Here is a 27,917-nt window from a genome sequence, read left to right as displayed (position 1 = left end):
TTGTCATATTGACACACACTCAACCACACTCGCAGATAGGCTCTGGATAATTGTCAGCCTTTTAATAATTCAGCTGATAATTCATTGTTGTTTTGCGGTATATGCCAAATGAACTTCTACAAGGATGCAAAATGGTTTTATTGTTTCAGGTCCTCGGTGACTTACTTAAAAATTGATATCATCAAAATTGTTTGTGCCATAAAAATGTTGTTCTCGGCGACTAAACTAATTATCTAAAACAATGAGCCGCACAGCAGAAAATCAATTTGAACAGGGAATGCAAATGTTTTTGGCGCAACGAAACGAATTGGAACGAATCATTAAACAGCCGCATTGAACAAAACTCTGAAAAGCGGATGGCCAAGTTCTCTAATGATTCTTTTCCGTTTGCTGCACTTGAACCAAGGCTTTTCAACTGGCTTTGATTGAAAAGCCGCAGCGCTGCTTAGGTCAACATTATTTATTTAAGCGGGGACCAAAAGGGGGAGAGCGGGGCAAGTTTAATATGCGTGTCCTGTTGTTTGGTCAATCGGAGCAGAACAGGACATGCCGGAAAAGTAACGAAAGTAGTGCAGGATGGGCGCTCGTTAGCCCGAGGATAACCAAAAAGATGGCTCAAATCTGGCACAAGAGGCGGAGAGCAACCAGACATTTCCTAGGCACGTAATCCATGTCCTCCTTTCGCTCATCTCTCTTCACTTTGCTGTCTCCGTGATTGACCCAAAAATGCGATGATTCGTTTTGATTTTTCACTCTGTTTTTCGCATCCCCGCCTGTCCTGTTTAAGCAATTTTTTTCTTTCCTGCTTGCCAGCAAATTGAAAACAAAAAATTGGCCCTGGGCGAACTTTTCAATTGGCCCCGAAATTCAATGAGGGAATTTGCAGCCCCAACAAAAGATGGGCAAAATTGTTCATCGAAAAATATTAGTTTGCTCAGTTCGCAAGGTTTCAATTATGGCTTTTGATTTGATTACTTTCAATTGACTTACTGAAAAAGTTTGGCCATAATTAGCTGCAGAAGCCAAACGCTGTCTGAGTTTTGCACTAAACCTGCTAGTTAACACCTGCACTTCAACACCTACAGGGCACACTCACTCACACACTACAAGCTTAGCACAGTTTTCCCATTTTTTGGCACTGCGGCAACTTCAATCTTAATTAACTGATGTCGACGCAGTTTACAGTTATCCAGCGTTACTGCTATGGCTAATGTTCCTGTGGATGTGGCCACATATCACGTATACGCTGCATGTGCATTTTATTAAATGACACTTAAGATGCAATTGCTGACTAACAGAGTAAGACATAATTTCTTCGCAAGAACAAACATGTATCTTAAATGTTATCACAACAGCAAGTACCTGTTGTATAAGTAATTAACTTCTTAACTTGATGCTGTTTAACTAGCGACAGCTTTTGAAGTATATCAAGAGAACAAATTATGAATATCAATTTAATTAAAGCTCGGCTAGTTAATTACTGTCTTAAGGATCAACTTTGTTGTCGTACAATTTTTCTTTTGAATAATGTTTCTTGTCAAATTGTCTGGCAATTTATTTGTGGTCTAGAAATCCTTTTCTTTGCATAGGATTGCTCTATTGTTTTGCCATTTGTCGCTGTTGGTTTTCATTTGTTGTTTGTGTTTTTCTTTTGGTTTCATTTCTTTCTGCTTCGCTGGCGGAAACAATTCGTTTTGTATGGTTACCTTGGCCTAAACGTTGAATTGTTTGCTAATACCTCTGAGGCCGGAGACCTTGTCCCGTTTTCGGGTAAGGACATTTTTCACCTAGCGATTGCCTACTAAATTTGGTATTTTATTCATTGCAATTGCAGAAAGTCTCATAAACTAGAGGCAGCTGCTGTTGTTAGGAAAGATATTTCTCCGGCTCAGTTCATAATTAATAAGCCAGCGTAACTGACACAACACTTAAGCTTTCCACTTGCCTGCCACCAGCGTTTTCCCAGAAAGTATGCAACGGATACGCCCTGGAAAAGTCATCGCTCATTTGTTATTTAATCTTCGTTCGGCCAAGGGGCTGCTGTCCTGCTTCAACCCTTTGCACACCGTCAGCTGGCAAGCGAAAGTGTTAATGAGTTTTAATTATTAAAATTTTGAAGCTGCTGCTGCTGCTGTTGCATTTTTAAGGGCAGGCGGGTTTTATTTATAGATATTATATATTTCATGGGATGTACACACAACCCCCACTTTTGACTTTTCCTTAACTGCAGCAATTCCCAGTCGAAAATGGTTTTCCTGGGTTTATCTTGTTATAAATTTTGTTGTTTTCAAACTGCCAGGCTACGAGAACAACAACGATAATAACAACAAGTACATTTTGCTGCTGGCAACAAACTTTTGTCAGCCAGTGTATGAAATTCGGTGTCTGTGTGAGTGTGTGTTGCAAATAATTTGCAATCAAAAGTTGCCGGCTACGGATATTTCCAACGATTTGTGTATGTGTGTGTAACGGGGAGTGGGCGTGGCATTAGGCTTCAGCTGTTTATCTCACTGACTATCTCTTTCTCACTCTGCCCGAGATTCCACAATTTTCCATTGTGATTACGGGATTCTTTGTGGATCACAATTAAAATATTAGTTTTGAGCGCGACTTACACAAAGATTTGGCAAGCCCAAATAAACTTTAACTAAATGTAAAATGGCGACAGGCGCTAATTAGCCGCAACACCCCCGCGATTGTCTTGTTGAAGAAAGGAAATGCGCCGAAAAAAAATAAATAAGCCAGGATAGGAAAATTCTGAAAACAAGAAAAAATAAAAGACGAAAAGGCAAAGAAACAAGCTTAAAACAATGGCTGGAAGCTGAGCCAAAGCCGAAGCCAAAGGCAAAACAAAAACAAACCAAGGCTAAAGCAACAACAAGAGCACCAAGACTGTGAAGAGATTAAAACCTCGACCAGTCTTAATTGAGTGGAGCAAGGAGAGCTAGCAATCCACATCGCGTATACGCGATGTTTGCCAGACGCGTGAGCTAAATACCAAAAACCGAATGGCAAGCGGGAAAAAATCCAGGAAAATACAAAACGTTTTCAACATTGTGATGCAGTGGCAGCGAATAGAAATGCTGCATTGACAGAAAGAGACAGGGGAGCTCAACCATTTGGAATTCTTACTTATCCTTTCACCAACTTCAGTTCACATCTTGTATGCAAAGTGCGCCAAAGCAACTACAGCAACATCAATGGTGGCGCAAAAGAAAAACTACAATGGAAGGCAACAACAATGGGGACAACGAAAGTCAAGCCACATGCATTCATTCATTTGGTTTACTCATTTAGTTGCAGTTCTTTTTACTTATTGCAGCATTCTTCTTGGGAACAACAACTGAAAAACACACAAAAAAAAATTTTATTTTTTAAACAAATAAAAAATTTATACACAAATTTTATCAAAAACATAGATAAATAAATCCAATACCACAATTTAAATATTAAGTATTAAAAAATTAAATATCGAAATATATATTACAAGCCCTATTTTTTTCCGGTACTCTTTTAACAATCGCTGTTGCGGCACACTTCAAGATTTTTCTCGGATGCTGGTGTTGTTGCCACTATTATTGTATTATTGTTGTTTTGTTGCCGAGAGCGAAGAAAGGAGCAGAAAAAGCAAAGGAAAGCTAAACAAACACAAGTAGCTGGCAACAATAACAAGAGCAGCACCAACAACACAACAATAACAAATTGTAACATAAACTTTTAGCCGCTGGCATTTTAGTTGACTAAATGCTCGACTTAATTGGCTAACAGTCGAGGGTAAAACAGAATAAAGGAAAAATCTGAGGCATTGAGAACCATGCTGTGGATTATTGAAAAGACTTTGGCCTGATCCGATTTGACAAGAAAATGAGACAAATCTTATAAGCAAAAATTTCATACGGACCAAACAGAAAAAGGTTTAAGCTGTGGCTATAATTTACATAAATTAAAAAGTGAATTTAAGTATCAAAAATATTCATTTTAAAATTTTAAAATAAATGACAAAAATAAACTTGAGGTTAAAACATATGATGAAAATAACAATTTTTACTCCTTTCAAAGTAAAAATACAAGACAAATTGATATACAATTAAAATAAATGAAACTGAACAATGCAAATATAAAGGCAATTAATACAAACATATACCGCCAATTACACAAAGCTTTATAAATTATGAAAAGTATTTAAACATTTAAATAAAGTTTAATCAGTTAAATAAAGTTTATGCTGAATAATTTATAATATAATATAATAAACCAACCAAAGCAAATAAAATTCATATGAACGAATTACATTTTCTGAAAAAGTATATATATTTTGAATAAATTGGCTAAATAATTAAAAATGACTACTAAAGTAAATCAACATCAATCAAATTCTCTCTTTTGTTCGCACATTTATGTCTATTCGACATTGCCAACAGCTAGTTATTCGTATTTGCATACATCAATTGCCATTTAATTGCCAACAATTTATAGAAAATAAAAGCGATTGAAGCGTTGCTTTTTGCTTTGTGGAAATGCCGCCAAACGATAAAAATCAGCAGCAAATCAGCTTAAAGGTGGCTCAAAAACCCCTCTCATTTATTAGCGCTCAACATGGAAATATGTTAATTTGTTGCGGCTAAATAGTTTTAGCGTCGACTGCAACACGTTCAACTGATTTGGAGGCTACTTTGCCCAGCAAATTGTTTGCTTTTATATGCCATTGCCACGCCCACGTCAGCAGTAAATGGGCGTAAGTGACTGGCAGCAATGCTCGTATTTATGCATGTGTTTGTGTCCCTGCCATGCTTAATTATTGTAAGTCAACACTTGACTACCGAGTGATTTATAAACGTTGTTACATTCCCTGTTTATGTTGGCCCAACAATGTTGGAAGACAAGGTCGACTTGTTCGCTGTCCCCCGACACTTCATCGACCACAAAATTCCAGTGGACAACGCTGCGTATACGCACAGTATGGATAATGTTGCTAAATCACCGAAGTTAGAACAGTTATTTGCGGGAAGAACAACAAATGGAATCAAGCATAATTATAAACAAAGTTTGGCTAAGGAATATAGACTGATAGAAAGGAGTGGTTGGTACTGAATGGGGCGACGCTGGCATTGCGGCAAATGGGGAGGCGATTTAACTTCTTGGCAACAAACAGCAAACCGCAAATAGCAAACCCACTCACAGAGAGAATCAGACAAAGAGGGGGAGTTCATGTTTAGCAAGCCAAAATCAGAGCCAAGTTGCAAGGTTGACCAAAAGACAACAGCAGCAACAATAGTCTTGCTGTATTTAAATGGATTTTGGCAACGAGAGTTAGACAAACCCGCAAAGTGCAACAACAACAGATGCAGAAACAGAAACAGATACAGATACGGATACAGAAACAGAACACCCACAACATCGAAATCACCATCAGAGACCAACGTGGAAACAGAATAACACTGAGAAATTTAATGAAAAGAACATCGTTAAAAGTATATCGGCAACCACTTAAAATAAAGTAAAAGGAAATACTGTCCAGTAAGAGCAAAGTTATTCAAATAACTTACTTTTAGTATTACCTAGTTTTTTGGGCGAGCCCATCAACGTTTTATTAGTGACTATTTTTTAAAGAAATAAAATACCTTAAAAAATATTTTAATTAAAGTGTTAATTCTTATTTTTCACAGTGAATAGACATAATGTCGCTTGCATGTGTAAGCCACAGCTTGTATTTGAAGTTGAAAGTTGGCCGGCAGAGTTGGAGTTGCAATTGCAGTTGAAGTTGCCAAATACTAAATGTCTATCCGCAATGCCCACAAGCGCACACAAGCCAAATCCTCGGTTCGAGGCAGAGATAAAGCTATATAGATAGAGAGGCAGAAAACTGAGAATTCAGAGACTGAACTCAAATAAAAATAAATAGAACTTCAACATATTTTTCCCACTTGCCTTAAGTTAATTTGCACTTTTTGGGGCATTTAATAATAATTGCATTTCAATTGCCATTAGCTGAAAAGCCTTTTGAATCCGACACCAGCCATCTCCTAATTAGGCTCCTTGGCCGGTTGCCTATTTCCACCCGCAGACTCATTAATGCCTTCAATTAGCAAAGTCCGTGTGACAGAAACCGCTTACTGCATAAAAATTAATTTAAATTGCTATTTAACTGACCGTGCTAAGGCTTTTCCTCAGCCAACCACCTTGGCTTTTCTTCCGTTTCAACACAGAACATTTTCCCGCCATTATATGTTGTTTATTCGGTGTAGTTTGAGGATTTAAGAGGCTGCAGGACTTTACCTAATTAATTTGTGAAATTTTCTGCTGTGGGACAGGGGACAAAACCGTAAATGCAAGCAGCTCTTGACGATGTTTCTTACCCTGCCCCAGCTGCACTTGAATTTTCGCTGGGGAAAAACGAGTTTTCTCTGCAGCCAGAACTTCCCTCCTGGTCAATATGCGTGACATGTTGCAAACTTGTAAGGATATTTTTTATACAACCAAATTCAAAACACACAATGACGGAGTTTGCAGTAGATTACAGCACCAACGGCAAAAAAAAGGTAGATGGCAATGATAGAACACGTTTTAATTTTGAACACAACACACCAGCCAAAAGGGGATGAAAATGGCTGAAAAATCGGATGCCCAGAAAAATACAAATTTCAGTTCTCTATATTGTGTAGATATAAGCTTAAATAGGCAGGAGATAATATATATCCCATATTTGTTTTATTTTGGTGACAAATAACACGTTTGAAGAGAACAAAAAGATTTGTATAAAACTGAAGGAGAAAGCGGGTTTAAAAATAATCGTTTTTGAGTTGATGAATTCTTAAATGAAATGAAATTAGGAGTCAGTAGAAGCTGAATGTAATTCGGAAAATAGCAATGGAATAAACATTATACCATACTATACCGCGATAATTTTGTTTTCTCTTTTATACTTTTATATTATCCCTTAAAGCTAATGATGCTAAAGCTTTAAGGACTAGCAACAAAGTAATTTTATCTACTCAGCATAAAATATACACCCGAAAAAGAGCGACTCTGGGAGAACCCAGTTCCACACATTCACATCGCTCAAAAGTAACGCTTGCCACCTCAACTCAAACATTTTCGCCTAGGTGTTAAAAATAAAAAGCTGTCAGAGCTTGGGGCTCATTTAGTCCCTGCAGCACACATGTGGGCCAGGGGGGATGGTCTTACCTGACTCAACCCCCTTTCCGCCCTCTATTTGCCATCCCCTCTGCCCCAACAAGAGTCACGTTCGTGGCGTTGTCATAATGAATTCAGCGTTTATGGCGCTTATTCCATTTGGTTTCATTATCAGTATGTACATGTGACCCCCACCGCCCTCATTTACCAGCCCCATTACCCACCCCCTCTGAGATGTCATGTGCGTGTGGGAGTGGTGTCATGAACTTTTGGCCAACGAGAGAAGGGGATGGCAAGGACAAAAGCGCATTACAAACATTTGAAGTTGAAAATTGAGGCTGAAGGTTGTATTTGTGTGTTTGCTGGGACAACGTGACAGTTCCAACTTAATTACGTAATCATAGGAAATTGGTTTTTGTGAACCAGCAATCATCTAACCATTTTCCATCTATCTTCTCAATTTTGCAGGTTCGCACACTTTTTGTAAGCGGTTTGCCCATGGATGCCAAGCCGCGCGAGCTTTATTTGTTATTCAGAGCCTACGAGGTGAGTTTTAAAGTTATGAAGCGGATAAAAGATTGTATAATTTCAATTTTATTTAAAACAGGGCTATGAAGGATCTCTTTTGAAAGTAACTAGCAAAAATGGCAAAACTGCATCGGTATGTATTAAATGCAAATTTAAAATTTAAAACGCTTCATTAGTTTTTAACTTAAATTCAAAATCGTTTGAATATTTTTTAACCGTATGTACATTATGTTTTTCAGCCCGTTGGCTTTGTAACATTCCATACACGAGCTGGAGCAGAGGCAGCTAAACAGGATTTGCAGGTAAATATATGAACCAAATCTATCTATCTATTTGATATACCTTGTATAATTGAAAGAACACCAATATGTTTTAGCAATTTTTTTTGTGCAATACGAAAAAAAGAAAATCCTTAAAAGAATATTCTCAGCTGCAGCAAAAGAATCTTACACGTTTAACATAACAAATGTAAAGCACCCAAAAACCAAAAAGTACTGAAACTAAGACTATTAAAATACTTGTATACTCGTATTGCCTGGCTTTAATACCGGTAGGTCCCTGTCGCCGCTGCTCAAAAATCAAGCGTGAAGCTCCTTTTGCATCACCCAAAAATCACAAAAAAAAAAACAATACAATAGCAAACCAAACAAACAACAACAAGAATCCACACGAACACGTGCTTGCATTTGAAAAGAAAGATACTTTTCATTTCATCCAATCGCATTAAATGTATCCCTTTCTGTCTAGCCTTCGCTGTCCCGCTCTTTATACATATATATATATATATCTGTCTCTCTCTATCGTCCTATATATCTCTGTCTAACTTCCCATTAAGTTATCTTATTGTTTTTGGTACTTGCATCCCGCTCCTTTTTATTTTCTCATTCTACGAAACTCTTTGACACGCAGAGAACACAAATACACACGTAAACTGGTACACTCATCACACACACACACACACCTCGATCTCTGGCAACAAAAAACTCTGCAAAAATGGCAAAAACAAACAGCACCAACAACCAGAAAAGCAAAACAACTGAGAGCAACGTCTCGAGCCTGTGGTGCATGCCCCCTGTCACGCCCCCTAAAAGCCACAACGCCCCCTCGAAGAGCACTATTAAATTTCTAGAAATGAATAGTAATGATCTTCAAATTTTGACGAGCCCGATAAGCTGAAATCATTTTTGAATTATGGTATAAGTTCGCATTCCAGAAACGCCTACTTTAAAAAAGTTTTTCCGTTTTTTTATTATTATGAATACGTACAAATTTTTTACAGTGTAAACTGAGTACTATTTAAAAACCGCAAAAAATTAAAAAAAAAAAAAAACGACATTTTAATGATTTTTATTCGATCGATCCCTAATTACAAAATAAACAGTGAACAGCCTTTGGTTTTGTCGTCCACTGTACAAAAATTTAAATAACACTTACTTTTTATAAGTACAAATAATGATATTTGACTTCCTTTAATGGCGAAACCATTGCAGCTTTTGTCTTAAGGCCCCTAAATAAATAGCACCCACATTCTAATTCAGCATTAATGACCCCTTCCAAAAAATAAGATTAAAAAACTCAGCAGGCACTGTGCATTAAAAATCTACGTTGAACGTCCCCCGCCCCAAACCTCAAGCAATAGTTCTCGCAAGAAATGAAACTCAATCCTACCACCGTTTTTTTTTTTAACGTTACTTTCACGCGACATTCAAAATTATTTTTGGCGAATTGTTGCAAAAGAAATACTTGAAACTTTGAACTTTGCTGAAAGAAAAAATGACATGAAAAAAAGAAAATACAAACCGCTGTATTTTGATCTGATCATTTACAGCAGGGTGTACGCTTCGATCCCGATATGCCCCAAACAATTCGCTTGGAATTCGCCAAGAGTAACACGAAAGTGAGCAAACCCAAACCACAGCCCAATACAGCGACAACAGCCTCACATCCTGCATTGATGCACCCACTCACTGGACGTAAGTAAAAAATAAAAAGAAATCAAAAGAAAAACCAAATACCAAAATGAGAACTCGGCAGCTGCTAATTTCTTAAGTTTTGTTTTGTTTTCCTTTTGTGTATGTAGTTGATATTTATAAAAAACCAATAATATGTTTAAGGGTACAAGAAATCCGAACCGAAGGCGTACTCGAGCACCTCCTAACTATCGACAAAACCACACACACACACCGAACACTCACACACTGTTACACCGATCTTTCCAACAATTAAGAAGTTGAAAATGTTTAATATTGAATCGAAAAAAAACAAACCAAAACAAAAACTTGCTTCAAGTGCGCACAATTTTATATATATATCAGCAAATATATATCGTAAATACTTTTGTATGCTATACCTACCATATCGAATTGTTATATCTGCATACTTCGAGTCGCTATTAAATTATATATACATATATATTCCCAACTAGGTAACAGCAACAATAACTACAACATCTATATATAATGTACTGCACTTTGATCACTTGTAACACTTTGTGCAACACACACACACGCTCAGAAACACAAAAATCTATACACGCCTACAAAAAACAAAAGAAAATTAGCCAAAGGCAAAAAGGTAGTACTGATTGGTGCTGAAAAAACAGTGCCAATAAAGTTCAGAGATCTTAGAGAAACTTATTTTTTTTTCATATATAAAATGACATTCTATAATAGTTTAAATACAAAATACAGTTCATTTTAAAAGACTAACGACATTTGTTTTCTTACTTATAAAATCGAAAGACTGAGACAACGAACTTAAACATAAAAAAAATTATTTCTTAATATATACTTTTTTTCGTTTGGGAAACCGTTCTTGTTTTCACCATTTAGATTTTTGTCAACTTAAACCCGTCTATAATAGTTACTTAGGTGAGCTGCCATCTGACTTACTCCACTATCATTCTTCTCGACTCGCAGATCTGGGTGGGCCCTTCTTTCCGGGCGGACCGGAGCTATGGCATCATCCGCTAGCCTACTCGGCAGCCGCCGCCGCTGAATTGCCCGGAGCGGCTGCCCTGCAGCACGCCACGCTAGTGCATCCGGCCCTGCATCCGCAGGTGCCAGTGCGCTCCTATCTCTGACTAAATACAGACAAAGTAATGGAGCAGCCTATGCATCAAGTAAGTGGTATATTATATACTTTGAAGCTATTGTCAAATATATTTAGCCAGACTTTAAGACTCTTCGAATAGCATCAATTAAATAAAAAAAACCGAATGAAAAATACACGCATTATAAAAATATTTAATAAAATGTTTTTTATTAAATGATTGGTAGTCATATGCAGAAAATTTTATTGAAAATAAATTTGTATATAAATTAAAGCACATTTTTATTGTCTAACGGGTCGTATGAGCAACATTTTTGAAAGCTCCAATTCGATTTAAATATTTAATTTCAAATAAAATATGTTAAAGTATTCAATCCAGTTTGCGATTCTTGAAACTCTTGTGTAGCATTAGTAAGACATATTTCAATGTTTGTATCAGGTGTTCTGGACATGCATGTATGTTGACAATCGTGTTGTTAATTGTTCAATATATATTCAATATGAACTCCCCTTTTCAGACTCAAATGACCATGCCGCCACATCATCAGACAACTGCTATTCATCCCGGAGCCGCGATGGCTCACATGGCTGCGGCTGCGGGAGCGGCCTCCGCTGCTGCCGCCCCACAAAGTGCTGCTGCGACGGCCGCCAACAATGTGGCCGCGGCCGCTGCCGCTGCAGCTGCTGCTGCCTCGCACCACCACTATTTGTCGAGTCCGGCGCTGGCCAGTCCAGCTGGGTCCACGAACAACGCCAGCCACCCGGGCAACCCGCAGATCGCGGCCAATGCGCCCTGCTCCACGCTGTTCGTGGCCAATCTGGGCCAGTTTGTGTCCGAGCACGAGCTGAAGGAGGTGTTCTCTAGGTAAATTGCACAAAACTGACTCTGCCGAGAAGTTCCTTTCTTTTGTTGACACAATGAATACCGCACTGAGATCACAGGAAACCACAGTATAAACCACCCGATCACACATCGACCACCATAACAACCACCAACCACTCTCGATGGCACTTTGTGAACTTTCTTAACCGAATACTAACCGAAAAATTTTGCGTTCTCTTCCTTGGTTCGTTTGTTGCCCACCATCCCACCCGATCACTCTTCTTGTATGATACATGATAACCGACATATATATCTAACAAAAAATTATATATATATACCCAACTATGATATATAATATGCACAGTATGCCTGGCTTTTGTCGCCTACGAATGCACACAAAAGGTACGCACCCAATCACAACTTCTATGCCTATGACTTTGTCTTCAACTCTGACCTCAACAAAACCAACTTCAACTTCCTACTCCACAACAACATCTGCGACCGCTACCGCTCTTGACCCACCACCACCAGCCATGGCAGCAGCAACTGGCTCAAGCTGCTCCACCAGTAACGGCGGCGGCGGCAACAACGCTGCGGTGCAGCAACATCCGGTGGCTTTCATCGAGTTCAAGGACCCACCGAGCGCATCCCAGGCCATGCAGCAACTGCAGGGTAAATATCTGCTCAGTTCGGATCGCGGTTCCATTCGCATCGAGTTTGCGCGCAGCAAAATGATCAATGAGATGGCCATCATGAGCACCAAGGCACCACCACCCCCACAGCCTCCTGCTGCTGCACCACCTCCACCACCCATGTACATCTTGAACGGCGGCGGCGGGGTCGAGCACTTGCTGGTCAGTGCGCCACCGCCGTCGCTGCAACAGCAACAGCAACAGCTGCAACAGCAACAGCAACAGCATATCCAGATGCAGCAACTGCAACAGCAACTGCAGCTGCAGCATCACCAGCATCATCAACAGCAGCAACTCCAGCTGACCGTGGCAGCACCCTGCACCGCAGCAAGCACCGACACCAACAGCACCACCACTAGCGTTGTCGTTAACTCACTACAGCACCACCAACTTCATCATCCAAATCAGCACAACCAAAATCATCTCTTTAGAGACGTATGTATTATTCTGGGTGAACCAAATGAACCAAATGAACCAAGTTTCTTCTAAGTCTTTGTAGAGTTATCTCTAACCCACCATAATCATTAGTTGCTCCACTAAACTGCACACCCTTTAGCCCATAAATATTAGAATAAGCTAGGCCATTCAATCCGCAAAAAGGTTTTGGCCAGACCCGAAAATCCCCCACAAGCATGACCCCGTTAAAGACCCGTTTCCCCAAATAATATAAGCGAACCCCATTAAGTATTTATAAAATTTTGCAAATTGTTATTGTTAAGCTTGCCCGTTTACTTTGCATGCTACCAACCACCACCAACACCACAACAACAGCAGCAACATCAGCAGCAAGCAACAATCCAGCAGCAATCAGCAACAACAAGTAAGAACCTACCTAAGGGATAGCCAAAACCATATGAGTTTTGGACCGGAGCACTCGCACACACCCATAGACATAACAATTGGAGCCGCATTTAAATACAAATTATAGCACACAAAAGTTAGCAGGCCAACAAGAGCGGTCATAACAAGTTAAGGCCCATGGGGAGAGGAAAGGCAAAAAGGCGGTCGGGCAACTTCCTAGACATCCGCTTTCTAAATGCCCGCTTCCGTTGGGAGACTGCACCCCAACCACTGACTTAAGCACCACTATATCTCTCTTTAGTTCCCCATCTCATGGGTGGGGTGTGACTCACGTATTTCAAATGCCAAACGACCACATAAATTCATTTTTTCAATTTGCTGCAAGAAAAAGTGGCAGCAGCAGCGAAAACTTCATAAAAAATGCAGAAATTAAACGCAGCATGCCACACCCATATGGCCGTACACAAAACCCACTCGACTGCCCCACGAACTTGGCCACTGCAGCAACAACCTTAAACGTTCGAGCTTTAAAACATTTTTGTTCAAGGCATTAACTTTTCTTTACCTTGTTGTAGGTTATTTGCTCGCTTTTGATTAGCAATTTGCATATTGAGGGGTTGGCATGTTTTAAGCTTTAATAAACTTGTTATCTAACAAATGGAAATATTTTAATGTGGCGTTGGTTTATTTTAATATTTTAATTATAATTTTAATTTGCCTTAAAATTAAGACATTATTTAACCTTTAATAAACTAATTACAGAACTTTAAATGCTACTTTAGCGATTTTGAATTGCTGTTTAACGATATTTTAAAGAAAATATTAAGTTTTGAAGTATCAGTAAATGGACAATGTTTAATGTCTAAAAATCTATTAACCTATATAAATAGGTTTAAAATAACCAGCATGCGTAGCCACCAAGCACAATCAAAACCCGTAGATGGACCCTGTGCACTGACAAAAACTAACTGTCGCTCTCTCATTCTTACAATTATTTTCAGAGGAGCGGGTATGGAATCACGGCATGATTTGCTCGCTAAGAAGCTAGAGCGCGAAATGCAGCAACAGCAGACGCAAGTGCACCACCAGAATCAGCAGCAGCAACAGCAGCACCACCATGCAGCAGCGCAGCACTACCACCACAGCCACCAGACAGCGCACCACCAGCACCACCAGCAGCAGCAGCAGCAGCAACAACAGCAGCAGGCACAGCAGCAACACCTGAGCCACCACCACCACCATCACCATCAGCAGCAACAGTTCTTGATGACGCCGACAGCAACCTGACCCGGTGGCAACCTGAGCCACCATTACGCGACGACGCCGCACCACCACCCCCTTCAACAGCAGCAGATGCAGCCGCACCACATCTATTCGTACGTGCTGCCGGCCGTCAGCCACATAGCAGCCTGATGAAATCACATTTGAGTTTGAAAGTCGAGGGCAACAGAGCTCCGCATGCAACGGATTCATGCGAGGAGGCAAACCTTTAGTTATAGATATAAAAAATATATAAAAAATGCAAAAAAAAAAAAAACAAAACCAAATGGAAAAATGCAAAAAGAAGTTAATTTATATGTGACAGAAAGACAGAAAGGCAGAATGCAGATCCCGTAACCCAGTTTAGTGAAATTTTTCGACAGCAACAAAAAGATTGTAGTAGAAACCAAAAACGGGATAAACTTGTAGTAAAATATACAATTTACGATAGATCGGAAGCTGAGCGAACTACTTAACTAAGTTAGTTGCAATACATCCGATATGCCCCTATAAACGAATACACGTACATACATAAACATATATATATATATATATATATATAGATATATATAAATTATATATGGCATGCTGATCAAGGATTTGTTGGTTAGTTTACACCTATTTAATGTTTTTTAGGTTGATCAATTGATTTTGTTTAAGGATTTTTGTTTGACATTTTTGGTGTTTCTTTTATTGTTACTACTTCCCCCATTCATCCCCGATCTTAACTGACTTTTAACAAATGGAATTGAGACATAAAATTCTTATTCTGTCATCATTTTATTTTTATGTGTCAAGCAGTTTAAGGGAATAAAAAAAGAAAGTAAAAGGATGAAGAAATATATATAATTATAGCTTAACCGAATGTGCCCTTTAAATAGCTCTCTTTTTAGAATTATGAAAAATAATACGAAACAAAACCAAAACAATTTAAATATATGCATTAATGTAATAATTGTATAACTAGTAAGGAAATTTTCAAAATGTTACTCAACAAGAAAATTCTGCAAAACAACCACAACGAGTAGTCGACGTCATCGTATAAATTTAAATTTATATTGAGGAATACTGAAAGCTGGTTTCGAAACTTATTTCTTAAAAACGTAAGAATAACAAAATTTAAATGTGAATTTGAAATTTACCCGATAGGATCTATCGACGACTTGGGATGAACGTTGCAGGTGGGCTGTAGTGAAAGCAAAGACTCGAACAAAACGATTTTTAACAAACAAGAAAAACTAAAACGAAACCTAACAGAAACTGGCACAGGACTCTTTAAACTTTCCGCCCAGAAAAATTTGTTTTTTTTCACATATTTTGTTCAGAATTTTAGCGTTTCCCCTACAAAGACTTGAACTTTACTAGAGGGCCCCTAACCTAATGGACTCCATCTTAATATTGAGAAACAATTCCTAACTAACTTTCGAAATGCTAGAACAATCAAATCACATTTCTTGCTAAACCAACGATCGCTTTAGTGGGGGAGGGCGCAGGATGAGATCGGATGAGGAGAGATCGGCAATAGTGGGAGGGTGGGGAGAGGGAAGAAGAGGTAACAGCAAACGAGGACGAGTAAATAAAATCAATTGCATATCATCTTACGTAGCAAGCATAAATCAAGTATGTATAACTACAAGAAAGGACAAAAGAAAATTCGATTGTAACTAAACGCAATAAACAGCAGAAACCAACTACAATTAATGACAAAACAATGTAAAGCTTAAGTGCTAATAACTATATATAGTTAAATACGAAACAATTTATAAGCAAGCTTTTTACATAATAATTTTCAAATGCTTTTTTAAAGAGTTCGTTCACCCTTGTTTAAACCATTTTTAATATATATACTTATACGGATAAAATCTTCATATTTTACCAAAGTTGTCCTTGCTAATTTAACAAGTTATGTTAACGACTTCACACACAATTTGTTAAACAAAAAACAGAAGAGACCCACGAGTAAATCAACTAATTTTAAATGTTTTTTAAAGTTTAGTTTAAGGTAAATGTGACTAGAAATACCAAAGGCATATTTGACAAAAAACACAATTGTTAAGAGAAAATATGAAAAAAAACGAAGCAAAAAGATTAATTAATTGGTAAAGTTGTAACCTTTTCTACACATTTTTCTTTAAAAATTTACCTATTTAATTTCCTGTCTAACTTTAGTCAAATGTAAAATGCATATTCCGTCCAATTACATTTCTTGCTTTCCTCTTGCCCAAAAATATCATCTCTTCGCCAGTGTCGCGTTGGATAGCATCATCATTCGAAGTTAAGAACAGAGGTCTACTTATAAGTCTGCAATCCTAACACACACACATGCACACGATCGCCACAAGGACAATTAGTTAAAGTTTTAGCGTATAAGCAAGAAAATGTTTAATTATAAATAATATACTAATGCATATCATAAAATTGCGCCTTTCAAAACAATTTAAAAAAAACAAAGAAGAAGCCCGATGACGGAAAACAAAAAATATTTACAACTACAAATAAGCATAAATAACGAAACCAGAATTAATAGAAGCTAACAAATATTTTCGAAATTAATTTTTAGCGCCTAAGAGTGGTTAAAGAGCCCAAAAGTATGCAACAAAAGCAATGAAAAATACGCATAAGTGTCTAAGTGTGTATGTGTCTGTGTGTGTGTGTGTGTACATTTGGGAAAATCTTGTGCAATTTTCATTCACCACAGAAAGCAAGTTTGATAGGTCCCCACCCCAAAAAACCATTTCGAGGCTTGATTTCCAGACATTCTTTAATCTAAATTTCATAGCTATATACATACAGATTTAACAAATCTGCAGCAAGCTAATATTGATCTAAATCTTGGGATAATCTCAACAACAACAAAAAAAGCTAAAGAGGAAATCCTATCTCGTAAACGATAACCTAGAAAAAGCTAAAATGAATGAATGACAGAAAACCTAAACTAAACATTATGAATTATGGGAACATTATATGAATATATATACACACATATATTAAAACATTTTTGAAACAAATGAAAACTAAATAACAATTACAAAGAAAGTAAAAATAACAAATACATATCAGCAAACGGATAAAGAACAAAATGAGAAGAAACTTTTACAAGAAAAATTATTAAGAAAAAATAAAACCGATATGTTTTGATGTGGTTTTTAAATTTTTAAACATTGTAAGCGTAAAAAGGCAGAATAGCAGTTACCAAAAAAGGGGGAAAAAAGCATAACTGAATGGAAGCTTAGTTATAAATTATGGAACTACTTACATAAATGCTAGCTATATGCTTACATAGTAATGGCATATCTACATATGTGGCAGCAGTAATAGAAAGACAGTAAAAATAACAGTAATAGTAAAGCAGTAACAGTATATATTCTATTGTATTGTATTTATTGTGTTTGCTTTAATTTGCGTCACGAAAAACATTTTCATTGCGTTCTTGATTCTACGTTTAATTTAAGTTAACTTCCAAATTGCCTTATGTTTGCCTAAAAAACTATATTAAAAACAATTCAATACTAATTTCTAAGTAATTTATATGTACATGTATTGTATACCTCTATTATAAACCCCATATATAAATATACTTATATCATTTGTGTAGCCTTAACTTAGAACTTTTCAATTGACGGTATTAATTATGCATAATAAAACTTTATATTTTGTTCGTTAAACAAATTCATTTTTTGTTTCATTCAAACTCATACACACGCGATGAACCTTTGAAAACGAATTTTAAATTAGTGAACAATTTTGCAAAAAAATTAAAACCAACTATACAATTACATATAGTATGCTACAAACATGAATATCTCCCCACTTAAAGTTTTGAGTCATTTGCGGGAGAGCCAACTAGAAAAGCATTATACTCAACCACAACTGGCTATGGAAAGAGCAGATAAATTCGCTGTACATTTCTAATACATAACGTACTATGCATATCTATATACAGACATACATATGTATAGTTTCTGTAGAAAGTTAAGTAGGAAAGGAAACTGATATTGAATATTGAAAATATCATGGCAGAGGTAAAACAAAAGAAGCATAAAAAGGAAGATAACACAAGTCAAAACATATCAAACTCGTGCCCGAATAAAACTATATATACACATTTATATATACTATATATAAATGAAAAGCAGCCACAAATTATGCGCAGCAATTCTCAACGGTATAGAAACAAGAAAATGATGAAAAATATTAACAAGTAAACCGAAGGTCTAACGGGAAATTGCAATTTTTATTTGCATAACTCAAAGTTGGGTCTACTTTTATCCGTAAATAATACGAACATAATGATTAATATTAATTAACATATTACAAATACAATGACAAATGTTTGTCTATTTTGAGGCTCATTTATTTAACATTTTCGTAAAACAAAAATACGACTTTCTTTTTAAAATCGAACAAAAATCTTTTGCTAATATTGTAAAAAACAAATTGATTTTTCAAAGCAAATGAAAACAAAACATATAGCTAAATATTATTATAAAACTTACATAAAACAGAAACAAAACTCGTATATATATAAATATAAATATCAGCCTTGTTCTTTATATATATATTTGAAAAACCAAAAAAAGGAAAAAAACCATACAAAATATTAATAAATTATTGACTACTATAAAAAAAATGGATACAAAAACATAAAAATTATTTAGCGAAAATATTGTATTGTGAGTTTAAATGTATTGTTGCATACGAAACCAAAGAAAAGACATAACAAATCGGTACAGTTAAGTTAAATGTAAAACTAAATGGCAATACCAACCGATTGGCAGTGACAAATGAATGACAAGAACAGAACAGATCAGAGGCAAACCGAGCAGACAGAAAGGTGAACCATTTTTTCACAGACAGCAACCAGCGATAAGAACTAAACGAAATGAAATTCAATTTAAATTGCCGAACAGATTATTTCAATTCAATAATAGCAGAAGGGCAAGCCCGCAACACAAATTATACAATTTGATAATGATAATATTTTCAAGCGATCAAGATCGAGGGAAGCACAAACGATATACCCTGCAGCTAAAAGAAAGCAGAAGAACAAATCGCAGTTTGCAGCAGGCGACAAATTATAATAATAATAATACAAATAATAAATAAAAACTTTAACAATTGTTTTGTGTAATTGTAAAGAAATGGAATTTGTTGTGCCACACGATGGGCTGGACTTCGACTTGGCAATAATTACGAAATCGGTTCGTCTCGCAGTGGTTTGTATTATGCGGTACATCGAAGGTGGGTAGATAGATTTAAGCCACAATATTTGAATGTCTGCAAGAAAAGTTATGGCCCTTAAACTGCAGTTTTTGGTCACTTTTTTGCAAAGCCATCCCTTAGGAAATTTAAAAAAAAATATCCCGTATATTACAAAACAATTTTTAGATTTTTTGAGACTTAAGCCACAAGACTTTAAAGATATACCACTTCCGAATCTGATGTCTATATGAAAAGTTTTGCAATTAGAACTGCAGGTTTGTGGTAAATTTTTTGAAGAATTACAAACCAAGATTTAAACGCAGTTTTTAAGAGAGCTAAGCCATAAGAGCTTAAAAATATACCATAAGTCTTTAAACAAAAAGCAAAAAAACAGAAAAAAAAATTATAAACTATAAATTATAAATATAAATATATATAAATTATTTATTTTATTATTCTCCTTAAATTTGTAGTCCAATAACTTTACATATATGAAACGAAATAGGGTGTTTTTACAAAATCGGTATAACTGCCTTTTTAGATGCTTGGCTTATCGCACAGCTCTGTGTTCGACTGATCTTCGGCAATAAGTTGCTAACCCATCAGATCGCAAACAACGTGTTGATAAGCTCAGTAAAAAATCCCAAAACTGGTCATTTGTTTATAAGTCCAGCTCTATGATAAAGCAGGCAAATAGCAAGAGAACTCAGTTTTTATTTGTTTTAACCTCTCTACCTGAATCAGAACTGTGAGCAGATTGACAACGATATCTCTCTCCGGCTGCGACACCCTGTACGAGGGCAGCTGTTGATTAGGTTGGATTCATTATCTCCCACTTAGTTGTTTTCCGACCGAGCAACTTAAAGGTTGCACAATGAGATCTCTGTGTTTTGTGTTGCTGCTCGTTTGGTTTTCATGCCAAAGCGAAGTTAAAGCAAAGGTGTCCTGCAAGGATGAATCAGGCACCGATGTTGATTGGTAAGAATTTCGATTATAACTTATTAGGGAATTAGCAAAAACAACCTATTATTTGATCAGTTTTTTTATATAATTGCTGTACTAATATTATTAGCTTATAATCAGTTCAAATTTTTTTTCCATGATAGAAATACATTTTTCATTCCCTAATTTATACGCTATTTACAAATTAATTTATATTTGTGAACTTAATGACAATTCAAATCCAAATTAATCAAAATGTTTATCCTTAACTTTTTCGAAGATTTATTTTATTGATGATGCTATATACTCAACACTTACTTGCTAGAACTGAAGGGGAATTACTTGTATTGAAGAACTGGAAGTGTTTATAAAATAGGTAGACATTTTGTTATCAGGTCAATATTTCTAAAATCTTTAAATTTGTCGACACAGGCTGTGAGGCATTCAATGGAACCTCTGCTAACGCCAATTACGCAATTACTTTGTTTTTTTGTGTGGTTTTTCTCTTCTAATTTGACTTATACCTTCAGGTGGCATCTGTACAAGCTGCCCAAGCACTACCAGCACAACGACTTGGGCAAGGACACCAGCGGCTTGAAGTATCTGTACGTGACCAGCCAGAACTACGACAGCTGGCAGATGTCCGGGAAGTTCATCAGTGATCCCCTGTCCCTGCCCGCACAGACCCTTAACCCGCTAAACGCGGATCCCACTCACACCCTGCTGGCCGCCTACAACGACCAGCTGCCGAATGGCACTGTCTTCAGCACCGGAGGACATGCCAAGGGAGTGGTGGCCAGTGATGGGGACACCGCCATTTGGCTGGTCCACTCGGTGCCCAAGTATCCCACCGTGCCCGACTACACCTACCCCACCTCCGGTGAGCAGTACGCCCAGAGCATGCTCTGCATCACGCTGAAGGCGGACGACCTGGAGAAGGTGGGTCAGGTGCTGGTCTACAACGAGCCGCACTTCTACTACGAGCGGAATCCGCTGGTCAGTCGGTCGGAGGAGCTGTTTCCGAGCCTCGAGAGGGCTCTGCACGGCCAGTGGCGCACCGAGTCGCCCTTCCAGAAGGACGTCGAGCTGCGCAGCCTGGACGGCAAGAAGTTCCGGCTGTTCGGCAAGAGTGGACGGGCCAATGTGGAGCTGTATGCCGACGTGGTGGCCCCCGCCCTGGACGTCAGCCTCTTCGTGGAGGCGTGGCGCGACGGTGCCGGCAACTTGCCCAACAGCTGCGAGAAGTCAGACAAGGTGCTCAACGTGGAGTCCATCTCCAATCTGGAGCTCTCGGTGGACTTCAGGACCACCCAGGATCACTCCAAGTGGGCGGTCTCGCGCCCCACTGGCATCTTGATCTACCACTGGCGGGTCGGCGGTGGCGACTGGATTTGCGTGGGCGACATCAACCGGCAGCAGGGTCAGTTGCAAAGGGGCGGCGGAACGGTGTGCCACAAGAGCTCGAGGGTGTCCAACCTGTATCGCCAGATGGTCGGTAACTACGACAAGTGCCACGAGGAGTAATTTTCCTGATTTTTCAAAAAAAACATTTTGCTTATATGCGCTGACAAAAATAAAGAAGTTTCAATTATTTTCATTGGGACACAAGCTTAAATGTTTACAAAAGGATTGCTAGCGCCCTTTCTCCACTTACTTTTCCACGGAAATTTTACGAACTAAAAAACTAAACTAAAAACAATCGCCAAGACATCTTATCAGCGCCATCTATCGTCTAAGTTCCATACTCGTCATTTACGATATACACCAGAAGGTAGTGGAGACTTGTTTCAGTTTGGACAACAACCGAAATGATCATAAAAAGCTGGCGCGCCTTTCCTCTACTCACTTTATGGCGGAAATTTTACAAACTAGTTTAGTATAAAAAACGCAAAGATATTTTTACAGCGCCACCTTTCTTTCAAGTTCCATACTAGACTCTTACGATGGAGCCCTGAAAATAGTGGAGACACCCTCCACACTTAGCTGAGTGTTAGAGATGGAAAAACATCGATGATGCCCAGCAAACATCGATATTTCTGATGTTTTGAAACATCGACGACATCGATGTCCCTCCATCTCTACGTAAAATCTAAATTAAATAAGTTTTAAACAATAATAGTGTGAATTCAACTCCATTTTTGGGATGTTCTGCTGCCTACGCACCTGTCTTAATGGCGGACACATGAGGAAACCAACGGCAGCAGCCAGTCGCCTTCGGGAGCCCGATGTTCACCTAGATGCAGCACATATGGGTAAAATTAAATATGTTTACTTCTATATTTATACATCTTAAATAAGGTGTAACTAAATTATATATGCTGCATAAATCTTTTCTAATCAAATCCATTTGAAATCAAAACATACTTCCATACAAACTCCAGTTTAATTGGAAGGGATTTCTGGAGCACCCCCTAATGTATGTAAATAAAAGACTGTGAATACTTTGTCAGATCAATATATATGTCACGAAGATATATATATATATGTATATATAAATATATATATATTTACGAGTTTGCAGGCTATGGATATGACACTATATCTTTTACAAGCATTATAAAAGTTACCATACTTATCTCAACTTTTCCAAACTTTACTTGAAGTCTGATTTGATAATGATTAATAAAAATCAAAATATCCGCATATGGAACATTTTTGTTAGATCTAGATATGATACTGATAAGATACTTTAATGTACTTATTTCACAAACTTTATAAGTTTAAGTGTTAGAAATTCCTTCTTTAGTCAAATAATAATAAGATATTAAGGAGGTGTGCTTTAGAAAGCTCTTTCAACCAAACTTCAATCCTTTAAAATTGAGTTATGATTTTATTAAAAAAGATTTCCCTAAATACAGCATTATTTATTTATTTCGCCTAATGAATGTCTTGCTATTAACTAAGACCTAATTATATATCATATACTATATTCAAAATATGAAAGAAATGCTGTCCCAACAGTGTCTATTGGGAAGTATGCTAGGTGGTAGTCTGTAATATAAGTGTAGATACCTTAATATTGGCTCATTTATTAATTGCCTCTAACCATTATCTATCCAGGACCCGATGTGATCCTGCTGTCGCATCAGCTCCGGGTAACGGGCACCGGAGGCGTCCTGGCCACAGCTCCTCTGGTCCAGTCGAAGTCCTACTTCGAGGTGAAGATCCAGCAGGGAGGCAGTTGGTCCGTGGGACTGGCCACCCGCCAAACGGATCTCAGCCGCAAGAGCGGCGGCGGGGATCGCGAGTCCTGGTGCCTTTGCTCCGACAATGCCACGCGCCACAACGACCAGGAGGAGTTCCGACCGGTGGTGCAGGCTGCTTGCACCACCCAACCGTCGAGGTCGGCCAATGGGATCCTGAACAACAGTGCTGCCAAGGCGGCCGGACTCATTGCCATCGAGGATCTGCAGCAGGAGGATCTGCTGATGACCACCGGGGTGGCACCATCCGATGTTGGCATCGGTGATTCACTGGTCATCTCACCGCAGCGTGAGTTTCCCGATGAGGGCGACATCGTGGGCGTGGCCTTCGATCATGTTGAACTGAATTTCTATTTCAATGGAAAGAACCTGGAGGTTCCCTTCCGAAATGTGCGAGGAGCAGCCTTGTTTCCTGTTATTTATGGTGAGTTTTCTCCCCGCTCTTATTAAACAAATATAAAATGATTATTTTCAGTGGGCAATGGTGCCATTCTGGACATTATTCTGGACAACTTCTCGCATGGTCCACCGCCCGGATTTGAGCGTATTCTGCTGGAGCAGTCGCTACTGTAGATAGTCCATACAAAAGCCTTGAACAAATTAGCAGCTTGAGAACAAAACATTGAGGAGATAAGAAATAGACAGTGCGTTTTAGGACTATAGGCCAGAATTTTATTCTATTAGTTTACCAAAGAGGGCAATGTCTAGAAACTTACTTTATTTATGTCCATTTTTGTGTAAAGAAGTTATTCTTAAACAAATTCGAAAATCCATTCCTAGGATTTTCGTTAAGAAATTTTTTTAAAATATTTTCATTCAATTTAAATTGGGTTAACGCGTTAAATTATTTATGTAATTAAAAAAAAAAACATTTTCTCCCTAGTCAAACATAATATGGTTTTATTATGCATTTATAATTTAAATTGTCAAAAAATCCTCTTTTACTGTCTTATAGTTGTGAGATGCACTGTTTTACTCATATAGACATCAAGTGTATAAACTGTAACCTCTCTAGTCCTTGCACTCCCCAAACCGAAATGTATTTGTTTTATTTTATTAGTATTTTGTAAATTATTTACGTAGCTTAGCCTCGCGACTGCGTTTGTATTATACACAGACAAATGTATCTGGATAGAGATACAGAAGAACTTTTTTGTAGATCGCCAACTTCTTACACATTCCAATTTACAACGGCAACGTACTCGAGCACGGAATTACCTAACTAACTATAAGACTATATCTGTATATCCTAACAAACTATATCTACATGTATCTAATGCTTTGAAAACTGATTAATCCGCGCGCGGACAATAAATCAATGTTATGTACTTAAAACCGATTGTAATGGAAAGTTTTCCTAGTTGAGATTGTCAAGAAAAGAATTTGCTTTGATTATGATTCGGAAAAACAATTCTCCAAAGAAAGGAAATTAATGGTTAAAATCAAGATATGACCTATGTCCGGAACGGGGGAGATCATCCAGATCCACATCGGCCAGGCCGGTGTGCAGATAGCCAATGCCTGTTGGGAGCTCTTCTGCCTGGAGCACGGCATTTTGGCCAACGGAAGACTTACACAGACGCCCCTCGATGACTCGTTTCTGACCTTCTTTGAGTTTACCGGCAGTCAACCATGTGTCCAGCCTCGACTTGTCATGATCGACACGGAGCCCACTGTTATAGGTATGTATGTGTTATACCTGTAAAGCAATAACAATTCTTGGTGTCCATTTTTCCAGACGAAATCCGTTCGGGTGCCTACCGCAATCTCTTCCATCCGGACACTTTGATCTCGGGCAAGGACGATAGTGGCAGTAACTTTGCACGGGGCTACAATCTGATGGCCAGTGAACTGTTGGATCGGTCGATGAACGCCATTCGTCGTGTGGCCGACCGCTGCCGGAATCTCAGGGGTTTCCTAGTCTTCCGGGCGATAGGCGGAGGATCTGGTTCCGGTCTGGGCACCCGCATCATGGAGAGGCTCGTAGACGACTTTGGCAAAAAGATGACCGTTGTGGAGTTCCTGGTCTATCCCTCGCCTTCGTAAGTTGGGTACTATTTAGCATATCCTATTAGATCGTTTTTATAGCCAATGTATAATTTGTTAACTTTTGATACAAAATGGAGAAATAGTAGTATGGCTACATTTAAACTTAGCTGATGACAATAGCTTTACAGTAACGAAATAACACAGATTTAAATACAATTTTTATTCATTTATGGTTAATAAGTATTTGAAGTTACTTAATGTTTTCTTGAAGTTAACCTTTGATGAGTTTGGATCCTACTTTAATGAACTTATCTGCCTCCCAGGATCTCCCCGGTCATTGTGGAGCCCTATAACGCTCTGCTGGCTGCCCATTTCTCTATGGACTATACCGACGTCTCGTTCATTGTGGACAACGAGGCGCTATACGACATATGTGCAAACACGCTCAATGTGCCCGCACCCACATACACGAATCTGAACAGAATCATCGCCCAGGTGGTTTCCGGCTTTACAGCCTCCCAGCGATTTGGCGGTGGATCGACCGCGAGTTTCCAGGAGCTGCAGACGAACCTGGTGCCATATCCGCGCATCCACTATCCGCTGATCAACTACGCACCCCTGGTGCCCATTGCGCACTCGCAGTTTGTCAACATGTCGACGGCCCAGCTCACGGGTCAGTGTTTCCAGATGAGCAACCAAATGGTGCGATGCAATCCCTCGCACGGGAAGTATATGGCCAGTGTTCTCCTCTACCGCGGCGACATTGCTCCCAATGAGATCAATACGGCGCTGGAGAATATCAAGCGGAACAAATCGTTCAGATTTGTCGACTGGTCGCCCACGGGCTTCAAAATCGGAGTGAGCCCCGTGCCGCCGTGCTATGTTCCTGGCGGAGATATGGCGCCCACCAATCGCGCCTGCGTGGCCATCTCGAACAACACGAACATCCGGATCGCCTGGTGCCGCCTGGTCAACAAGTTCGACAAGATGTACCAGCGGCGGGCCTTCGTGTTCCACTATGTGGGCGAGGGGCTGGAGGAGGGCAACTTCAACGAGGCCTCCGAGAATATCTGCCAACTGGTGCACGATTATCTGGAGGTGGATGCTTCGGCTCCCGCATCGCGGCGCGACTCCGATCCGGAAGAGTAGTGGAGGTCCTTTCAAGGGCTGTTCCCCTCTCACCTCCTTTATCCTCTCTGTTTTCTTATGAACCAAAATAGCATAATAAATTCGGTGTGTACTATTTAAAATGTTTGATTTTTTACTTAGAATTTCTATCATGTCGTTGCAAATTATATTAAAGGTATTAAAGGATATATATTATTTCAGTACTAAATAATAAATTTCCTATACTTTTTAGTTCATTTCTATACCGAAGAGACCAAAACTGTAGTCTAAGGCCTTGTTTTTAGCCACATCAGTTTTACTTTGGTACTTTCGTGGTATTAAAATAATACTCATTCAATTGAGAACATTGTCATTCCCAATGCTTAAAACTCATGTCTCCTTTTTTTTGAATGAACCCTCCAAAAAGAAAAGCAAAGTTTTATAAGTTGTCATTTTTACATTAATTGTAACAAGCAACTAAACATTACATTTTTAATTTTTAAATAATTCACCTTTTCTTAGAGTATATCAGACTCGATCTTAAAAGCCACCGAACCGTTTCCTTTTACTTCTCCCCTTTTTTGAGGCTTTCGTCAGCTTGAAACCGTTGGCCAAATTAAGTATTTATGGTTGGCTAAAACAAACATTGACCCAGCCTGCAATTTGCGTTGCTTGACCCCAGCACCGAAAAGGTAAAGGGGGGGGCCTATATCGAGCCCATGGGCGTGGCCAATCCCTGCCGATATGGGGTATAATTAAAATGATCGCAGCCCGAGGGTTTAGCACGTACCGAGGCAAAAGTCGCGCTTATCGCGATCGCACCCAGGGCAAGGTCTTCCCGATCCGGCATCAGCGGATCATCTTCATTTGGGTTTCGGGATGGGGTCCGCTGGTCCCCTCTTAACCCCTCTTAACCCCTCTTAACCCCTTGGTGGCCACTCCGATTTGTGTGTGACGTGACTTACGCACGCTTAATGCGCGATTATCGATGAAGGGATCTTGGCCAGTACGCAGACCGCTCACTTGGCCATCTTATCAGCGAGCTGGCTGACTTTTGGTGTGGTCCTTGCGCAGGATGACCGCTGTTATTAAAGGCATTATCATTATGAGATCCCGGTGCCTTTCCGCCAATTCCTTTGTGTGTTAACTGTTGCTAATCTTAAATTGAAGTCGAGCCTTTTGCTT

General features: G+C 38.7%; 4 protein-coding genes across 5 annotated transcripts in view; all 4 read left to right on the top strand.

Annotated features, from left to right (window-relative positions):
- LOC128252211 (protein couch potato) overlaps positions 1-14,216 on the top strand; it is a gene marked incomplete at its 5' end in the record, with an annotated part of 46,307 nt that extends 32,091 nt beyond the window's left edge. Inside the window, 9 exon segments of the mRNA XM_052979756.1 lie at positions 7,603-7,680; positions 7,742-7,795; positions 7,902-7,964; positions 9,491-9,635; positions 10,581-10,783; positions 11,232-11,578; positions 11,901-11,938; positions 12,068-12,663; positions 14,031-14,216. Coding sequence (XP_052835716.1) covers positions 7,603-7,680; positions 7,742-7,795; positions 7,902-7,964; positions 9,491-9,635; positions 10,581-10,783; positions 11,232-11,578; positions 11,901-11,938; positions 12,068-12,663; positions 14,031-14,057 — 1,551 coding nt within the window.
- Positions 14,217-20,312: 6,096 nt separating this feature from the next.
- LOC128266357 (plancitoxin-1) lies at positions 20,313-22,041 on the top strand. The gene is made up of 2 exons (XM_053002829.1): positions 20,313-20,469; positions 20,964-22,041. Exons 1-2 carry the CDS (start codon positions 20,366-20,368, stop codon positions 21,955-21,957), a joined length of 1,098 nt encoding a protein of 365 aa, XP_052858789.1. The 5' UTR covers positions 20,313-20,365; the 3' UTR covers positions 21,958-22,041.
- Positions 22,042-22,455: 414 nt separating this feature from the next.
- Positions 22,456-24,975, top strand: LOC128266119 (SPRY domain-containing protein 7). The gene is made up of 3 exons (XM_053002400.1): positions 22,456-22,685; positions 23,494-24,060; positions 24,112-24,975. Exons 1-3 carry the CDS (start codon positions 22,577-22,579, stop codon positions 24,207-24,209), a joined length of 774 nt encoding a protein of 257 aa, XP_052858360.1. The 5' UTR covers positions 22,456-22,576; the 3' UTR covers positions 24,210-24,975.
- On the top strand, positions 24,959-26,865 carry LOC128266117 (uncharacterized). Of its 2 annotated transcripts, XM_053002398.1 has the most exons (3): positions 24,959-25,318; positions 25,375-25,678; positions 25,949-26,865. In XM_053002398.1, the coding sequence occupies exons 1-3, from the start codon at positions 25,093-25,095 to the stop codon at positions 26,772-26,774; spliced, it is 1,356 nt and encodes a 451-aa protein (XP_052858358.1). In that variant the 5' UTR covers positions 24,959-25,092; the 3' UTR covers positions 26,775-26,865. The 2 variants fall into 2 exon arrangements, with proteins under 2 accessions (XP_052858358.1, XP_052858359.1); XM_053002399.1 differs by lacking the exon at positions 24,959-25,318 and having other exon boundaries at positions 25,573-25,687.
- The last annotated feature ends 1,052 nt before the right edge of the window (positions 26,866-27,917 follow it).

This window comes from Drosophila gunungcola, chromosome 3R, assembly GCF_025200985.1.
Source record: "Drosophila gunungcola strain Sukarami chromosome 3R, Dgunungcola_SK_2, whole genome shotgun sequence".
Taxonomy (NCBI): Eukaryota; Metazoa; Arthropoda; class Insecta; order Diptera; family Drosophilidae; genus Drosophila; species Drosophila gunungcola.
The sequence above is the reverse complement of the archived record's forward strand: the minus strand, read 5'-3'. Positions and strand labels throughout refer to the sequence as shown.

What these genes read in the sequence shown, in the direction of transcription:
- LOC128266357 (XM_053002829.1), top strand. Translation starts at nt 20,366, where the DNA reads ATGAGATCTCTGTGTTTTGTGTTGCTGCTCGTTTGGTTTTCATGCCAA. An exon ending in TCAGGCACCGATGTTGATTG is followed by an intron (nt 20,470 to 20,963) that starts GTAAGAATTTCG and finishes TTATACCTTCAG; the next exon opens with GTGGCATCTGTACAAGCTGC.
- LOC128266119 (XM_053002400.1), top strand. Translation starts at nt 22,577, where the DNA reads ATGTTCTGCTGCCTACGCACCTGTCTTAATGGCGGACACATGAGGAAA. An exon ending in CCTAGATGCAGCACATATGG is followed by an intron (nt 22,686 to 23,493) that starts GTAAAATTAAAT and finishes TTATCTATCCAG; the next exon opens with GACCCGATGTGATCCTGCTG. An exon ending in CTTGTTTCCTGTTATTTATG is followed by an intron (nt 24,061 to 24,111) that starts GTGAGTTTTCTC and finishes GATTATTTTCAG; the next exon opens with TGGGCAATGGTGCCATTCTG.
- LOC128266117 (XM_053002398.1), top strand. Translation starts at nt 25,093, where the DNA reads ATGTCCGGAACGGGGGAGATCATCCAGATCCACATCGGCCAGGCCGGT. An exon ending in CACGGAGCCCACTGTTATAG is followed by an intron (nt 25,319 to 25,374) that starts GTATGTATGTGT and finishes CCATTTTTCCAG; the next exon opens with ACGAAATCCGTTCGGGTGCC. An exon ending in CTGGTCTATCCCTCGCCTTC is followed by an intron (nt 25,679 to 25,948) that starts GTAAGTTGGGTA and finishes TCTGCCTCCCAG; the next exon opens with GATCTCCCCGGTCATTGTGG.